This window comes from Heptranchias perlo, chromosome 45, assembly GCF_035084215.1.
Source record: "Heptranchias perlo isolate sHepPer1 chromosome 45, sHepPer1.hap1, whole genome shotgun sequence".
Classification (NCBI taxonomy): domain Eukaryota; kingdom Metazoa; phylum Chordata; class Chondrichthyes; order Hexanchiformes; family Hexanchidae; genus Heptranchias; species Heptranchias perlo.
The window spans coordinates 697,548-712,724 of record NC_090369.1 but is presented as its reverse complement, the minus strand read 5'-3'; the positions used below and the strand labels follow the sequence as shown (position 1 = coordinate 712,724).

The following is a 15,177-nucleotide window of genomic DNA, read 5'->3' as shown; positions in this document are numbered from 1 at the left end:
CCTTTCACACATGCGCAAAGACGCAGAAAATCCTGTCTCATGCAATTCCTCCCCCCACCCCCCATGTCCACTTCCTATTTTGAGAACATATGTTTTCGTATAAGATGCTCAGTAAGGAGGCAGATATTAGTGCCAGGATATGGAACACATTCCACTTCAGGTAGGTACAGCACGGGTTAGATACATAGTAAAGCTCCCTCTACACTGTCCCATCAAACACTCCCAGGGCAGGTACAGCACGGGTTAGATACAGAGTAAAGCTCCCTCTACACTGTCCCATCAAACACTCCCAGGGCAGGTACAGGGTTAGATACAGAGTAAAGCTCCCTCTACACTGTCCCATCAAACACTCCCAGGGCAGGTACAGGGTTAGATACAGAGTAAAGCTCCCTCTACACTGTCCCATCAATCACTCCCAGGGCAGGTACAGGGTTAGATACAGAGTAAAGCTCCCTCTACACTGTCCCATCAAACACTCCCAGGGCAGGTACAGGGTTAGATACAGAGTAAAGCTCCCTCTACACTGTCCCATCAAACACTCCCAGGGCAGGTACAGGGTTAGATACAGAGTAAAGCTCCCTCTACACTGTCCCATCAAACACTCCCAGGGTCAGGTACAGCACGGGTTAGATACAGAGTAAAGCTCCCTCTACACTGTCCCATCAAACACTCCCGGGGCAGGTACAGCACGGGTTAGATACAGAGTAAAGCTCCCTCTACACTGTCCCGTCAAACACTCCCAGGGCAGGTACAGGGTTAGATACAGAGTAAAGCTCCCTCTACACTGTCCCATCAAACACTCCCAGGGCAGGTACAGGGTTTGATACAGAGTAAAGCTCCCTCTACACTGTCGCATCAAACACTCCCAGGGCAGGTACAGGGTTAGATACAGAGTAAAGCTCCCTCTACACTGTCCCATCAAACACTCCCAGGGCAGGTACAGGGTGAGATACAGAGTAAAGCTCCCTCTACACTGTCCCATCAAACACTCCCAGGGCAGGTACAGGGTTAGATACAGAGTAAAGCTCCCTCTACACTGTCCCGTCAAACACTCCCAGGGCAGGTACAGGGTTAGATACAGAGTAAAGCTCCCTCTCCACTGTCCCATCAAACACTCCCAGGGGCAGGTACAGCACGTGTTAGATACAGAGTAAAGCTCCCTCTACACTGTCCCATCAAACACTCCCAGGGCAGGTACAGCACGTGTTAGATACAGAGTAAAGCTCCCTCTACACTGTCCCATCAAACACTCCCAGGGCAGGTACAGCACGTGTTAGATACAGAGTAAAGCTCCCTCTACACTGTCCCATCAAACACTCCCAGGGCAGGTACAGCACGTGTTAGATACAGAGTAAAGCTCCCCCAATCGTACAGCGAGGGGAGCACCCCCCACTTGTAGATTTCCTGTTTGTCAGCTCTGAGTCACGGTGCCAGTCTAGTGGTGAATTCGGGGTGCCTCTGTGCTGTATGAATTGCCCAGCACCATTTCGCACAGGAGCTCTGACAGGCAGAGAGAGGGAGAGAGGGAACACTTTCATCCCGTCTACCTGGGCAGGGTTTGTCCTCAGACACCAGGTGACAGGGCAGCAAGGCCCAGACGTGCCCCTCCCCGCTTTGCAATACCCGATATTTGGTGTCATATCCGTTTGTGGTTGGCCACTGAGTTTTTTTTTAAAAAAAACATTTTTACTGTGTCCTAATTTCCTTGCACTGTAAAAAGCGACAGATGAGAATAGAAAACAAAAGGTAGGAAACAAGAGTACAAAAGAAAATTTGGCAAATACATATTTATAGACAGCACCCACAGAAGTTGACGCAGATTGGTTTGTGTTTTTTGGCGCCTGACACGGGACCCACCCCGGACCCCCACCCTAATCCAACGCGATGGCGGCGTTTACGGGCGAGGCAGCCCCAGAACTCCCATTGGCTCCAGCCGCCTCCTTCTCCTCCTTCTTGCCGCTGTACTGCCCGATGAAGGAGCCGTCCTCGTTGAACTGCACGTCCACACTGCCCCCGTAGTCGGCCAGGCTGTCGTCGCTTCCCAGGGGCTTGATCTGGTCATCCAGCGAGGGCTGGCTCCCTTCGAAGGGCTTTTCCTCCTGGTCGTTGTCACTGCGTAGGAACATTGGGAACATTAGGGGCAGGAGGAGGCCATTCAGCCCCTCGAGCCTGCTCCGCCATTCATTGAGGTCATGGCTGATCTGTACCTCGACTCCATTTACTCGCCTTTGCTCCATATTCCTCGATACCCTTACCCAACAAAAATCTATCGCTCTCAGTTTTGAAAGCCCCAATTGACCCCCAGCATCCACAGCCTTTTGGAAGAAAAAGGTTCCAGATTTCCACTCCCCTTTGTGCGAAGAAATGCTTCCTGGTTTCGCTCCTGAACGGCCTGGCTCTAATTTTAAGATTATGTCTCCTTGTTCTTGATTCCCCACCAGAGGCAGAGGTATTAGTTTCACCATGTCTACCCTATCAAATCCTTTTATCATTTTAAACACCTTTGATAGGATCACTCCTCAATATCCAATACTCAAGGGAATACAAACCAAGTTAGCACATCTGCACAGCAAGCTCCCACAAACAGCAATAAGATAATGACCAGGTAATCTGTTTTAGTGATGTTGGTTGAGGGATAAATATTGGCCCCAGGGAGAACTCCCCCTGCTCTTCTTCCAATAGAAGAGTGGCCGTGGGATTTTTTTTTCCATCCACCTGAGAGGGCAGACATCTCATCAAAAGACAGCATCTCCTACAGTGCAGCACTCCCTCAGTACTGACCCTCTGACAGTGCAGCGCTCCCTCAGTACGGCTCTCCCTCAGGCAGTGTGGCACTCCCTCAGTAGTGACCCTCTGGAAGTGCAGAGCTCCCTCAGTACTGACCCTCATACAGTGCAGCGCTCCCTCAGGCAGTGTGGCACTCCCTCAGAACTGACCCTCCTACAGTGCGGCGCTCCCTCGGTACTGACCCTCCGACACTCCCTCAGTACTGCACTGGGAGTGTCAGCCTGGATTTTGTGCTCAAGTCTCTAGAGTGGGGCTTAAACCCACAGACCTTTGGAGTCAGAAGCGAGAGTGCGACCCACTGAGCCAAAGCTGGCACTTCCAGCGCATGCCTCCAATTGTTTCTTGAACGTAGAGGAACTCGGCAAAGACTGGGGATGGAAGCTGGGAACATCCTAATCCGTGTGGCTCAGCAGCACCTCAGGCAGCACGTTTACTACTGAGCAGTACAGTACCAGCTCTTTGTGCTCTGGTGTGTGTTTTGAGGGCTGAGAAAGGACAGGCTCTCCTCGGCCTGTTAAACTCATTAAGATCTCATCTGACTTTTTCCTCCTGTAAATGGGTCACTGTCAGCATGTGGTGCTCGTGCTCCCTGCTGCAACAGTGGCAGTTCCAGCTAACTGTGCCTTAGACGTGACGGATCTTTAACTCGATGCTCGGAGCCACCGAGCGACTTGTTCGTAATGCCGGTCGCTTGCGGCCTGTCGCGGATGCACGGCCGGGTCTCCAGCTGGAATGAGTTATAAATAGGAAGCACTGTCAGCTCAGTGAGAGCGCGGAGTTGTGCAGACCTGGAGAATTCCGGGATTCCATCCCCGGCCTGTGCTCACTCAGCTGATCTCAGGATTTCATTCCATTGAACACTTACTGCTAACCTCAGGGAGATGGTCTGGAGGAGTTAATGTGTTTATTTTTGGAGGGAGAGAGGAGATTTAAGAGCTCCAGATACACTCAGGGAAGAGGCTGAGGGGAGATGTTAAGTATTCCAGGTGCAAAGGAGTCTTGATAAATTGCATGTGTTTCACATAATCACAGATTCTAAAGGTCAGAAGAGGGAAGCTGAACAAAGTGTAGATTTAATTACTTTATTATACAGCAGGTGGGTGAAAGCATGAAACAGACTGTCCATGGAGGGAACAGTTCTGCAAATTCAAGAGGGAACTTAGATGGATGTCTGGCAGAGAAAATGATCAAGGTGTTTCCAGAGGGAACAGTCCCAGTATCTCCAGTCTCTCTGCATAATAGCTCTCATTGCCCAGCAGCATCCAGGCCAGTCTATGCTGTAGGCTCTCTATGGCTTTAATGTCCTTTCTATTTTGGGGACCCACACGGTCTGTTGCTTTGTATAAGCTTATTGTTACTTTTTATACTCTATGTCCCAGTGGCTTGTTTTGAAAGCTTTGTCCACACTAAGAATGACATATAGGAAGCCTTGTTTCTCTCTGTTCAGTGTCTGTTCATTGAGCGTGTATTCCCTAAATCTATTACCGCCCACTGATCTATCTGCCGACTCTCTGCCCATTCCACTAATCTAGGTCTGCTCAAAATGTTTACTATCCTTCCAGGCCCTGGGTCTCCCCCATGGGTCTCGGAGTGCATCACATGGTGGACGAGTTGGAGCATTTATCTCAAGTTCCCCTGGCAGCACACAGATTAATCTGTGTCCCAAAAGATTTATAGATTAAAAAATGGCATTTCAGAGTTGATCTATTCACACAAAGACACACAACGCAACACAGACAGACACACAACACAGACACAGACAGACAGAAACACAACACAACACAACACAGACACACACAGACAGACAGACGCAGAAAGACAATCTTGCTCTCACCTATAGCCTCAAATCTTTCTTTCTCCACATCATGATCTATTTAATCAATATGACTATGGTCAGTGTCCTTCTAAACTGTCCTTTCTTGTCCCTCCGAAGATCCAAATCCCCTGCCTTATATATTCCCCCTTCAACCTTCATCCTCACTGTGTGGAAACCAAGACTCATCACATTGTCTCCTATTCGAACTCATTCCTTCACAAGATCTTAAGACTGCAGAATTCCTCCCCTCTCAGTCTCCCCTTCCTCCTACAATCTCAGGCTTGGTGTCACTAAACGACAGACATCTAATTTAGCCCCTCTTCTCTCCTACCATTTCACCCTAGGTGGTATCCTGTACCATGGGGCCTCGACCCTTCCCCCGGTGTCCTGCACGTGGGGCCTCGGCCCTTCCCCTGGTGTCCTGCACCGTGGGGCCTCGGCCCTTCCCCCGGTGTCCTGCACGTGGGGCCTCGGCACTTCCCCTGGTGTCCTGCACCGTGGGGCCTCGACCCTTCCCCCGGTGTCCTGCACGTGGGGCCTCGGCCCTTCCCCCGGTGTCCTGCGCCGTGGGGCCTTGGCCCTTCCCCTGGTGTCCTGCGCCGTGGGGCCTCGGCCCTTCCCCCGGTGTCCTGCACGTGGGGCCTCGGCACTTCCCCTGGTGTCCTGCACCGTGGGGCCTCGACCCTTCCCCCGGTGTCCTGCACGTGGGGCCTCGGCCCTTCCCCCGGTGTCCTGCGCCGTGGGGCCTCGGCCCTTCCCCTGGTGTCCTGCGCCGTGGGGCCTCGGCCCTTCCCCCGGTGTCCTGCACCGTGGGGCCTCGGCCCTTCCCCCGGTATCCCTGCTCCGTGGGGCCTCGGCCCTTCCCCTGGTGTCCTGCGCCGTGGGGCCTCGGCCCTTCCCCCGGTATCCCTGCACCGTGGGGCCTCGGCCCTTCCCCCGGTGTCCCTGCGCCGTGGGGCCTCGACCCTTCCCCCGGTGTCCCTGCACCGTGGGGCCTCGACCCTTCCCCCGGTGTCCCTGCACCGTGGGGCCTCGGCCCTTCCCCTGGTGTCCTGCACCGTGGGGCCTCGGCCCTTCCCACGGTATCCCTGCACCGTGGGGCCTCGGCCCTTCCCCTGGTGTCCTGCACCGTGGGGCCTCGGCCCTTCCCCCTGGTGTCCTGCACCATGGGGCCTCGGCCCTTCCCCTGGTGTCCTGCGCCGTGGGGCCTCGGCCCTTCCCCCGGTATCCCTGCACCGTGGGGCCTCGACCCTTCCCCTGGTGTCCCTGCACCGTGGGGCCTCGACCCTTCCCCTGGTGTCCCTGCACCGTGGGGCCTCGGCCCTTCCCCTGGTGTCCCTGCACCGTGGGGCCTCGGCCCTTTCCCTGGTGTCCTGCACCGTGGGGCCTCGGCCCTTCTCCCGGTGTCCCTGCATCGTGGGGCCTCGGCCCTTTCCCTGGTGTCCCTGCACCGTGGGGCCTCGGCCCTTCCCCTGGTGTCCTGCACCGTGGGGCCTCGGCCCTTCCCACGGTATCCCTGCACCGTGGGGCCTCGGCCCTTCCCCTGGTGTCCTGCACCGTGGGGCCTCGGCCCTTCCCACGGTATCCCTGCACCGTGGGGCCTCGGCCCTTCCCCTGGTGTCCTGCACCGTGGGGCCTCGGCCCTTCCCCCTGGTGTCCTGCACCGTGGGGCCTCGGCCCTTCCCCTGGTGTCCTGCACCGTGGGGCCTCGGCCCTTCCCCCGGTATCCCTGCACCGTGGGGCCTCGGCCCTTCCCCCGGTGTCCCTGCGCCGTGGTGCCTCGACCCTTCCCCTGGTGTCCCTGCACCGTGGGGCCTCGGCCCTTCCCCTGGTGTCCCTGCACCGTGGGGCCTCGACCCTTCCCCTGGTGTCCCTGCACCGTGGGGCCTCGACCCTTCCCCTGGTGTCCCTGCACCGTGGGGCCTCGGCCCTTCTCCCGGTGTCCCTGCACCGTGGGGCCTCGGCCCTTTCCCTGGTGTCCCTGCATCGTGGGGCCTCGGCCCTTCCCCTGGTGTCCTGCACCGTGGGGCCTCGGCCCTTCCCACGGTATCCCTGCACCGTGGGGCCTCGGCCCTTCCCCTGGTGTCCTGCACCGTGGGGCCTCGGCCCTTCCCCCTGGTGTCCTGCACCGTGGGGCCTCGGCCCTTTCTCTGGTGCCCTGCACCGTGGGGCCTCGGCCCTTCCCCTGGTGCCCTGCACCGTGGGGCCTCGGCCCTTCCCCTGGTGCCCTGCACCGTGGGGCCTCGGCCCTTCCCCTGGTGCCCTGCACCGTGGGGCCTCGGCCCTTCCCCTGGTGCCCTGCACCGTGGGGCCTCGGCCCTTCCCCTGGTGCCCTGCACCGTGGGGCCTCGGCCCTTTCTCTGGTGCCCTGCACCGTGGGGCCTCGGCCCTTCCCCTGGTGCCCTGCACCGTGGGGCCTCGGCCCTTCCCCTGGTGCCCTGCACCGTGGGGCCTCGGCCCTTCCCCTGGTGCCCTGCACTGCACTATGCCAATCAAATACTATGTAACACGGAGCAAAGCAGAGAGAGAAGGAGCACACACACTAATAGACAATTTGCCTTACCTCTCCAGTGACCTGTTTGCAGGAGGTAAGCATGAGAAGTAAAGGAGAAAGAAGCTGTAATATGCACTCGGGCAACAAATGGGCTCTGTGTGAGTCAGAAATACAGCACTGCACCAATTAGAGGGAATCTTCGACTGGTTGCCTCGGGAGTAAATGCACCGCCTGCTGTGGTACTGAGTCATACAGACCAGGAGAAGAAAGACTTGTATTTCTACAGTGCCTTTCATCGCCTCAGGAATTCCCAAAGCGCATTACAGCCAATGAAGTACTTTTTTTGAAGTGTGGTCACTGTTGTAATGTAGGAAACGCGGCAGCCAATTTGCGCACAGCAAGATCCCACAAACAGCAATGTGATAATGACCAGATCATCCGTTTTTAGTGATGTTGGTTGAGGGAAAAATATCGGCCCAGGGACCGGGGAGAACTCCCCCTGCTCTTCTTTGAAATAGCGGCCGTGGGATCTTTTACATCCACCCGAGAGGGCAGACGGGGCCTCGGTTTAACGTCTCATCCAAAAGTCAGCCCCTCCAACAGTGTAGCGCTCCCTCAGTACTGACCCTCCGACAGTGCAGAGCTCCCTCAGTACTGACCCTCCGACAGTGCGGCGCTCCCTCAGTACTGACCCTCCGACAGTGCAGCACTCCCTCAGTACTGACCCTCTGACAGCGCAGCGCTCCCTCAGTACTGACCCTCCGACAGTGCAGCACTCCCTCAGTACTGACCGTCTGACAGCGCAGCGCTCCCTCAGTACTGACCCTCCGACAGCGCGGTGTTCTCTCAGTACTGACCCTCCGACAGTGCAGCACTCCCTCAGTCCTGCCCCTCCGACAGTGCAGTGCTCCCTCAGTACTGACCCTCCGACAGTGCGGCGCTCCCTCAGTACTGACCCCCCGACAGTGCGGCGCTCCCTCAGTACTGCCCCTCTGACAGTGCAGCGCTCCCTCAGTACTGCCCCTCTGACAGTGCGGCACTCCCTCAGTACTGACCCTCCGACAGCGCAGCGCTCCCTCAGAATGCACTGGGAGTGTCAGCCTCGATAATGGGGCTCAAGTCTCTGGAGTGGGACTTGAATCCATGACCGTCTGACTCAGAAGGCGAGAGTGCTGCCCACTGAGCCCTGGCTGACACCCGTGTCCCAGGTTTGATTGCCGGCCTGTTCTGAGTTAGCTGATCTCAGCTGGGATGGGTGTTTGAACTGGAGCGGGATCCCTTGGGTCAGGGAGGGACCTCCCTGGTCTGTCTGGCTCAGTTACAGCCTGGACAAAACAGCCGAGGCATCAGGGTGCTTGTAAAATGTCAAATTCCAAAAACGACAGGAGAAACTGTGCAAGAACAGGTCAGGAAAGGGCCCGGCACACGGGATTTAATCGATGTTATACTCCCCACAGGCCAGCTGGTCCAGTGGTGGAAATGGTGCTCTTCACTGAAGTGTAAGTGGGAAATACTGGAAATCTACAGCTGGTCAATCGGTGTCTGAAAAGGTGACAGGTTCAAGGTTTGAGGAGGGTCCTTGTGTCGGAGGGACTGCGCTGGAAATGTTCGTCCATCTTTCCTCTTTCAGAGGCCCCCAGACCCGAGGTGGAAACTTTCTCTCACAATCCCAGCAGGTGGCGTTTTTAATTTTAAACTTTCTGACCTGTATTCACCGAAGGTTTCGTCCTTCATCGGCCTGGCCTCTGAATCCACATGGGCATCTTCCTTATCCTTCACTGCAAGATAATGGATGGGAATAAATACGGGCAACAGAAAGTAGCACGAAACAACGGGCGTGGGAGGAGGCGGAATGGGAGGCCGTGGAGTGCGGGAGGAGGCGGAGTGCGGGAGGAGGCGGAGTGCGGGAGGAGGCGGAGTGCGGGAGGAGGCGGAGTGCGGGAGGAGGCGGAGTGCGGGAGGCCGTGGAGTGCGGGAGGCCGTGGAGTGCGGGAGGGGGCGGAGTGCGGGAGGGGGCGGAGTGCGGGAGGAGGCGGAGTGCGGGAGGAGGCGGAGTGTGGGAGGAGGCGGAATGGGAGGCCGTGGAGTGCGGGAGGCCGTGGAGTGCGGGAGGAGGCGGAGTGCGGGAGGAGGCGGAGTGCGGGAGGAGGCGGAGTGCGGGAGGGGGCGGAGTGCGGGAGGAGGCGGAGTGCGGGAGGAGGCGGAGTGCGGGAGGAGGCGGAGTGCGGGAGGAGGTGGAGTGCGGGAGGAGGCGGAGTGCGGGAGGAGGCGGAGTGCGGGAGGCCGTGGAGTGCGGGAGGAGGCGGAGTGCGGGAGGCCGTGGAGTGCGGGAGGAGGCGGAGTGCGGGAGGAGGCGGAGTGCGGGAGGCCGTGGAGTGCGGGAGGAGGCGGAGTGCGGGAGGCCGTGGAGTGCGGGAGGAGGCGGAGTGCGGGAGGCCGTGGAGTGCGGGAGGAGGCGGAGTGCGGGAGGAGGCGGAGTGCGGGAGGCCGTGGAGTGCGGGAGGAGGCGGAGTGCGCGAGAAGGCGGAGTGCGGGAGGAGGCAAAGCGGGGAGGAGGCGGAGTGCGGGAGGAGGCAAAGCGGGGAGGAGGCGGAGTGCGGGAGGAGGCGGAGTGCGGGAGGAGGCGGAGTGCGGGAGGAGGCGGAGTGCGGGAGGAGGCGGAGTGCGGGAGGAGGCGCAGTGCGGGAGGAGGCGGAGTGCGGGAGGAGGCGGAGTGCGGGAGGCCGTGGAGTGCGGGAGGAGGCGGAGTGCGGGAGGAGGCGGAGTGCGGGAGGAGTCGGAGTGCGGGAGGAGGCGGAGTGCGGGAGGAGGCGGAGTGCGGGAGGAGGCGGAGTGCGGGAGGCCGTGGAGTGCGGGAGGAGGCGGAGTGCGGGAGGAGGCGGAGTGCGGGAGGAGGCGGAGTGCGGGAGGAGGCGGAGTGCGGGAGGCCGTGGAGTGCGGGAGGAGGCGGAGTGCGGGAGGAGGCGGAGTGCGGGAGGCCGTGGAGTGCGGGAGGAGGCGGAGTGCGGGAGGAGGCGGAGTGCGGGAGGAGGCGGAGTGCGGGAGGAGGCGGAGTGCGGGAGGCCGTGGAGTGCGGGAGGCCGTGGAGTGCGGGAGGAGGCGGAGTGCGGGAGGCCGTGGAGTGCGGGAGGCCGTGGAGTGCGGGAGGAGGCGGAGTGCGCGAGAAGGCGGAGTGCGGGAGGAGGCGGAGTGCGGGAGGCCGTGGAGTGCGGGAGGAGGCGGTGTGCGGGAGGAGGCGGAGTGCGGGAGGCCGTGGAGTGCGGGAGGAGGCGGAGTGCGGGAGGAGGCGGAGTGCGGGAGGAGGCGGAGTGCGGGAGGCCGTGGAGTGCGGGAGGAGGCGGAGTGCGGGAGGAGGCGGAGTGCGGGAGGCCGTGGAGTGCGGGAGGAGGCGGAGTGCGGGAGGAGGCGGAGTGCGGGAGGAGGCGGAGTGCGGGAGGAGGCGGAGTGCGGGAGGAGGCGGAGTGCGGGAGGCCGTGGAGTGCGGGAGGAGGTGGAGTGCGGGAGGAGGCGGAGCGGGGGAGGAGGCGGAGCGCGGGAGGAGGCGGAGTGCGGGAGGAGGCGGAGTGCGGGAGGAGGCGGAGTGCGGGAGGAGGCGGAGTGCGGGAGGAGGCGGAGTGCGGGAGGCCGTGGAGTGCGGGAGGAGGCGGAGTGCGGGAGGAGGCGGAGTGCGGGAGGAGGCGGAGTGCGGGAGGAGGCGGAGTGCGGGAGGCCGTGGAGTGCGGGAGGAGGCGGAGTGCGGGAGGAGGCGGAGTGCGGGAGGAGGCGGAGTGCGGGAGGCCGTGGAGTGCGGGAGGCCGTGGAGTGCGGGAGGGGGCAGAGTGCGGGAGGAGGCGGAGTGCGGGAGGAGGCGGAGTGCGGGAGGAGGCGGAGTGCGGGAGGAGGCGGAGTGCGGGAGGAGGCGGAGTGCGGGAGGAGGCGGAGTGCGGGAGGAGGCGGAGTGCGGGAGGAGGCGGAGTGCGGGAGGCCGTGGAGTGCGGGAGGCCGTGGAGTGCGGGAGGCCGTGGAGTGCGGGAGGAGGCGGAGTGCGGGAGGAGGCGGAGTGCGGGAGGAGGCGGAGTGCGGGAGGCCGTGGAGTGCGGGAGGAGGCGGAGTGCGGGAGGAGGCGGAGTGCGGGAGGCCGTGGAGTGCGGGAGGGGGCGGAGTGCGGGAGGAGGCGGAGTGCGGGAGGAGGCGGAGTGCGGGAGGCCGTGGAGTGCGGGAGGAGGCGGAGTGCGGGAGGCCGTGGAGTGCGGGAGGAGGCGGAGTGCGGGAGGAGGCGGAGTGCGGGAGGAGGCGGAGTGCGGGAGGCCGTGGAGTGCGGGAGGGGGCGGAGTGCGGGAGGAGGCGGAGTGCGGGAGGAGGCGGAGTGCGGGAGGCCGTGGAGTGCGGGAGGGGGCGGAGTGCGGGAGGAGGCGGAGTGCGGGAGGAGGCGGAGTGCGGGAGGAGGCGGAGTGCGGGAGGCCGTGGAGTGCGGGAGGGGGCGGAGTGCGGGAGGAGGCGGAGTGCGGGAGGAGGCGGTGTGCGGGAGGAGGCGGAGTGCGGGAGGAGGCGGAGTGCGGGAGGAGGCGGAGTGCGGGAGGAGGCGGAGTGCGGGAGGCCGTGGAGTGCGGGAGGAGGCGGAGTGCGGGAGGAGGCGGAGTGCGGGCGGAGGCGGAGTGCGGGAGGAGGCGGAGTGCGGGAGGAGGCGGAGTGCGGGAGGCCGTGGAGTGCGGGAGGGGGCGGAGTGCAGGAGGAGGCGGAGTGCGGGAGGAGGCGGAGTGCGGGAGGAGGCGGAGTGCGGGAGACCGTGGAGTGCAGGAGGAGGCGGTGTGCGGGAGGAGGCGGAGTGCGGGAGGAGGCGGAGTGCGGGAGGAGGCGGAGTGCGGGAGGAGGCGGAGTGCGGGAGGAGGCGGAGTGCGGGAGGCCGTGGAGTGCGGGAGGAGGCGGAGTGCGGGAGGCCGTGGAGTGCGGGAGGAGGCGGAGTGCGGGAGGAGGCGGTGTGCGGGAGGAGGCGGAGTGCGGGAGGAGGCGGAGTGCGGGAGGAGGCGGAGTGCGGGAGGAGGCGGAGTGCGGGAGGGGGCGGAGTGCAGGAGGAGGCGGTGTGCGGGAGGAGGCGGAGTGCGGGAGGAGGCGGAGTGCGGGAGGAGGCGGAGTGCGGGAGGAGGCGGAGTGCGGGAGGAGGCGGAGTGCGGGAGGAGGCGGAGTGCGGGAGACCGTGGAGTGCAGGAGGAGGCGGTGTGCGGGAGGAGGCGGAGTGCGGGAGGAGGCGGAGTGCGGGAGGAGGCGGAGTGCGGGAGGAGGCGGAGTGCGGGAGACCGTGGAGTGCGGGCGGAGGCGGAGTGCGGGAGGAGGCGGAGTGCGGGAGGAGGCCGTGGAGCGCGGGAGGAGGCGGAGTGCGGGAGGAGGCGGAGTGCGGGAGGAGGCGGAGTGCGGGAGGAGGCGGAGTGCGGGAGGAGGCGGAGTGCGGGAGGAGGCGGAGCGGGGGAGGAGGCGGTGTGCGGGAGGAGGCGGAGTGCGGGAGGAGGCGGAGTGCGGGAGGAGGCGGAGTGCGGGAGGAGGCGGAGCGGGGGAGGAGGCAGAGTGCGGGAGGCCGTGGAGTGCGGGAGGAGGCGGAGTGCGGGAGGCCGTGGAGTGCGGGAGGAGGCGGAGTGCGGGAGGAGGCGGAGTGCGGGAGGAGGCGGAGTGCGGGAGGAGGCGGAGTGCGGGAGGCCGTGGAGTGCGGGAGGAGGCGGAGTGCGGGAGGAGGCAGAGTGCGGGAGACCGTGGAGTGCGGGAGGCCGTGGAGTGCGGGAGGCCTTGGAGTGCGGGAGGAGGCGGAGTGCGGGAGGCCGTGGAGTGCGGGAGGAGGCGGAGTGCGGGAGGAGGCGGAGTGCGGGAGGAGGCGGAGTGCGGGAGGAGGCGGAGTGCGGGAGGAGGCGGAGTGCGGGAGGAGGCGGAGTGCGGGAGGAGGCGGAGTGCGGGAGGAGGCGGAGTGCGGGAGGCCGTGGAGTGCGGGAGGAGGCGGAGTGCGGGAGGCCGTGGAGTGCGGGAGGAGGCGGAGTGCGGGAGGAGGCGGTGTGCGGGAGGAGGCGGAGTGCGGGAGGAGGCGGAGTGCGGGAGGAGGCGGAGTGCGGGAGGAGGCGGAGTGCGGGAGGAGGCGGAGTGCGGGAGGCCGTGGAGTGCGGGAGGAGGCGGAGTGCGGGAGGAGGCGGAGTGCGGGAGGAGGCGGAGTGCGGGAGGAGGCGGAGTGCGGGAGGAGGCGGAGTGCGGGAGGAGGCGGAGTGCGGGAGGAGGCGGAGTGCGGGAGGCCGTGGAGTGCGGGAGGAGGCGGAGTGCGGGAGGAGGCGGAGTGCGGGAGGAGGCGGTGTGCGGGAGGAGGCGGAGTGCGGGAGGAGGCGGAGTGCGGGAGGAGGCGGAGTGCGGGAGGAGGCGGAGTGCGGGAGGAGGCGGAGTGCGGGAGGAGGCGGAGTGCGGGAGGAGGCGGAGTGCGGGAGGAGGCGGAGTGCGGGAGGAGGCGGAGTGCGGGAGGAGGCGGAGTGCGGGAGGAGGCGGTGTGCGGGAGGAGGCGGAGTGCGGGAGGAGGCGGAGTGCGGGAGGAGGCGGTGTGCGGGAGGAGGCGGAGTGCGGGAGGAGGCGGAGTGCGGGAGGAGGCGGAGTGCGGGAGGAGGCGGAGTGCGGGAGGAGGCGGAGTGCGGGAGGAGGCGGTGTGCGGGAGGAGGCGGTGTGCGGGAGGAGGCGGAGTGCGGGAGGAGGCGGTGTGCGGGAGGAGGCGGAGTGCGGGAGGAGGCGGAGTGCGGGAGGAGGCGGAGTGCGGGAGGAGGCGGAGTGCGGGAGGAGGCGGAGTGCGGGAGGAGGCGGAGTGCGGGAGGAGGCGGTGTGCGGGAGGAGGCGGTGTGCGGGAGGAGGCGGAGTGCGGGAGGAGGCGGAGTGCGGGAGGAGGCGGAGTGCGGGAGGAGGCAGAGTGCGGGAGGCCCCCCCTACCCCGTGTTTGATGACCGCTCCCCTGTTCGTTCCCAGCTGGTTAACTCCGTACCTGAGTACTTGCCTCCTTTGTTTCTCTTGATGAAACATACGATGAGCAGGATGAGCACGAGGAGGACGATTGCACTGATCAGGCCGATGAACCAGCCCTGGGTGGCAATTCCATTGTTGAGCTCGGTGAAGGCTATCAGTGAGGGGGAGAAAGGAAGAACATGAAGTCAGTCAGAGCCTCACACATCCTCAGGATGCCCAAAGGGATTCTCAGATTATTAATTATTTCTAAGCGCAGTCATTGTTATTTTTGTAGGCAAAAATGGGAAGAAAAATGGGCAGTAAATAAACAGTTACAGCCTTTCAATAATCAATATAACCCTGTTCCAAGTTTCTCAGGACTATCCCCTCTAGTTCCTCCTAAATTTAAAATCCCTCCACCTCATCCTCTTTCCCTGGTCCCTCACTGTGTGGAAATCAAGATCTGCACCATCTCCTACTCTAACTCATTTCCCAGGACCCCCAAACTCTGGGATGACCACCTCTCCCGGATTTATTTTTATTCGTTCATGGGATGTGGGCGTCGCTGGCGAGGCCGGCATTTATTGCCCATCCCTAATTGCCCCTTGAGAAGGTGGTGGTGAGCCGCCTTCTTGAACCGCTGCAGTCCGTGTGATGAAGGTTCTCCCACAGTGCTGTTCGGGAGGGAGTTCCAGGATTTTGACCTCGCAACGATGAAGGAACGGCCGAAATATTTCCAAGTCGGGATGGTGTGTGACTTGGAGGGGAACGTGCAGGTGGTTTTGTTCCCATGTGCCTTTTAAGAAAGGAGAGAGAGGGAAACCAGGGAATTATAGATCAATTAGCCTAACATCTGTTGTGGGGAAAATGCTGGAGCCTATAATTAAGGATAGGGTGACTGAACACCTCGAGAATTTTCAGTTAATCAGAGAGAGCCAGCATGGATTTGTGAAAGGTAGGTCGTGCCTGACAAACCCGATTGAATTTTTTGAAGAGGTGACTAAAGTGGTGGACAGGGGAATGTCAATGGATGTTATTTATATGGACTTCCAGAAGGCACTTGATAAGGTCCCATACAAGAGATTGTTAGCTAAGATAGAAGCCCATGGAATCGAGGGAAAAGTACGGACTTGGTTAGGAAGTTGGCTGA

General features: G+C 62.3%; 1 protein-coding gene across 3 annotated transcripts in view; it reads right to left on the bottom strand.

Moving 5' to 3' along the window:
* Positions 1 to 526: 526 nt before the first annotated feature.
* l1cama (L1 cell adhesion molecule, paralog a) overlaps positions 527 to 15,177 on the bottom strand; it is a 226,415-nt gene continuing 211,764 nt past the window's right edge. For all 3 annotated transcript variants that reach the window (XM_067976133.1, XM_067976135.1, XM_067976134.1), the window contains exons 25-27: positions 14,068 to 14,199; positions 8,803 to 8,875; positions 527 to 2,112 (exon numbers count right to left, since the gene is read on the bottom strand). In XM_067976133.1, the coding sequence (XP_067832234.1) occupies positions 1,872 to 2,112; positions 8,803 to 8,875; positions 14,068 to 14,199 (446 nt within the window). In that variant the 3' untranslated portion in view covers positions 527 to 1,871. The remainder of the gene's footprint in view (positions 2,113 to 8,802; positions 8,876 to 14,067; positions 14,200 to 15,177) is intronic.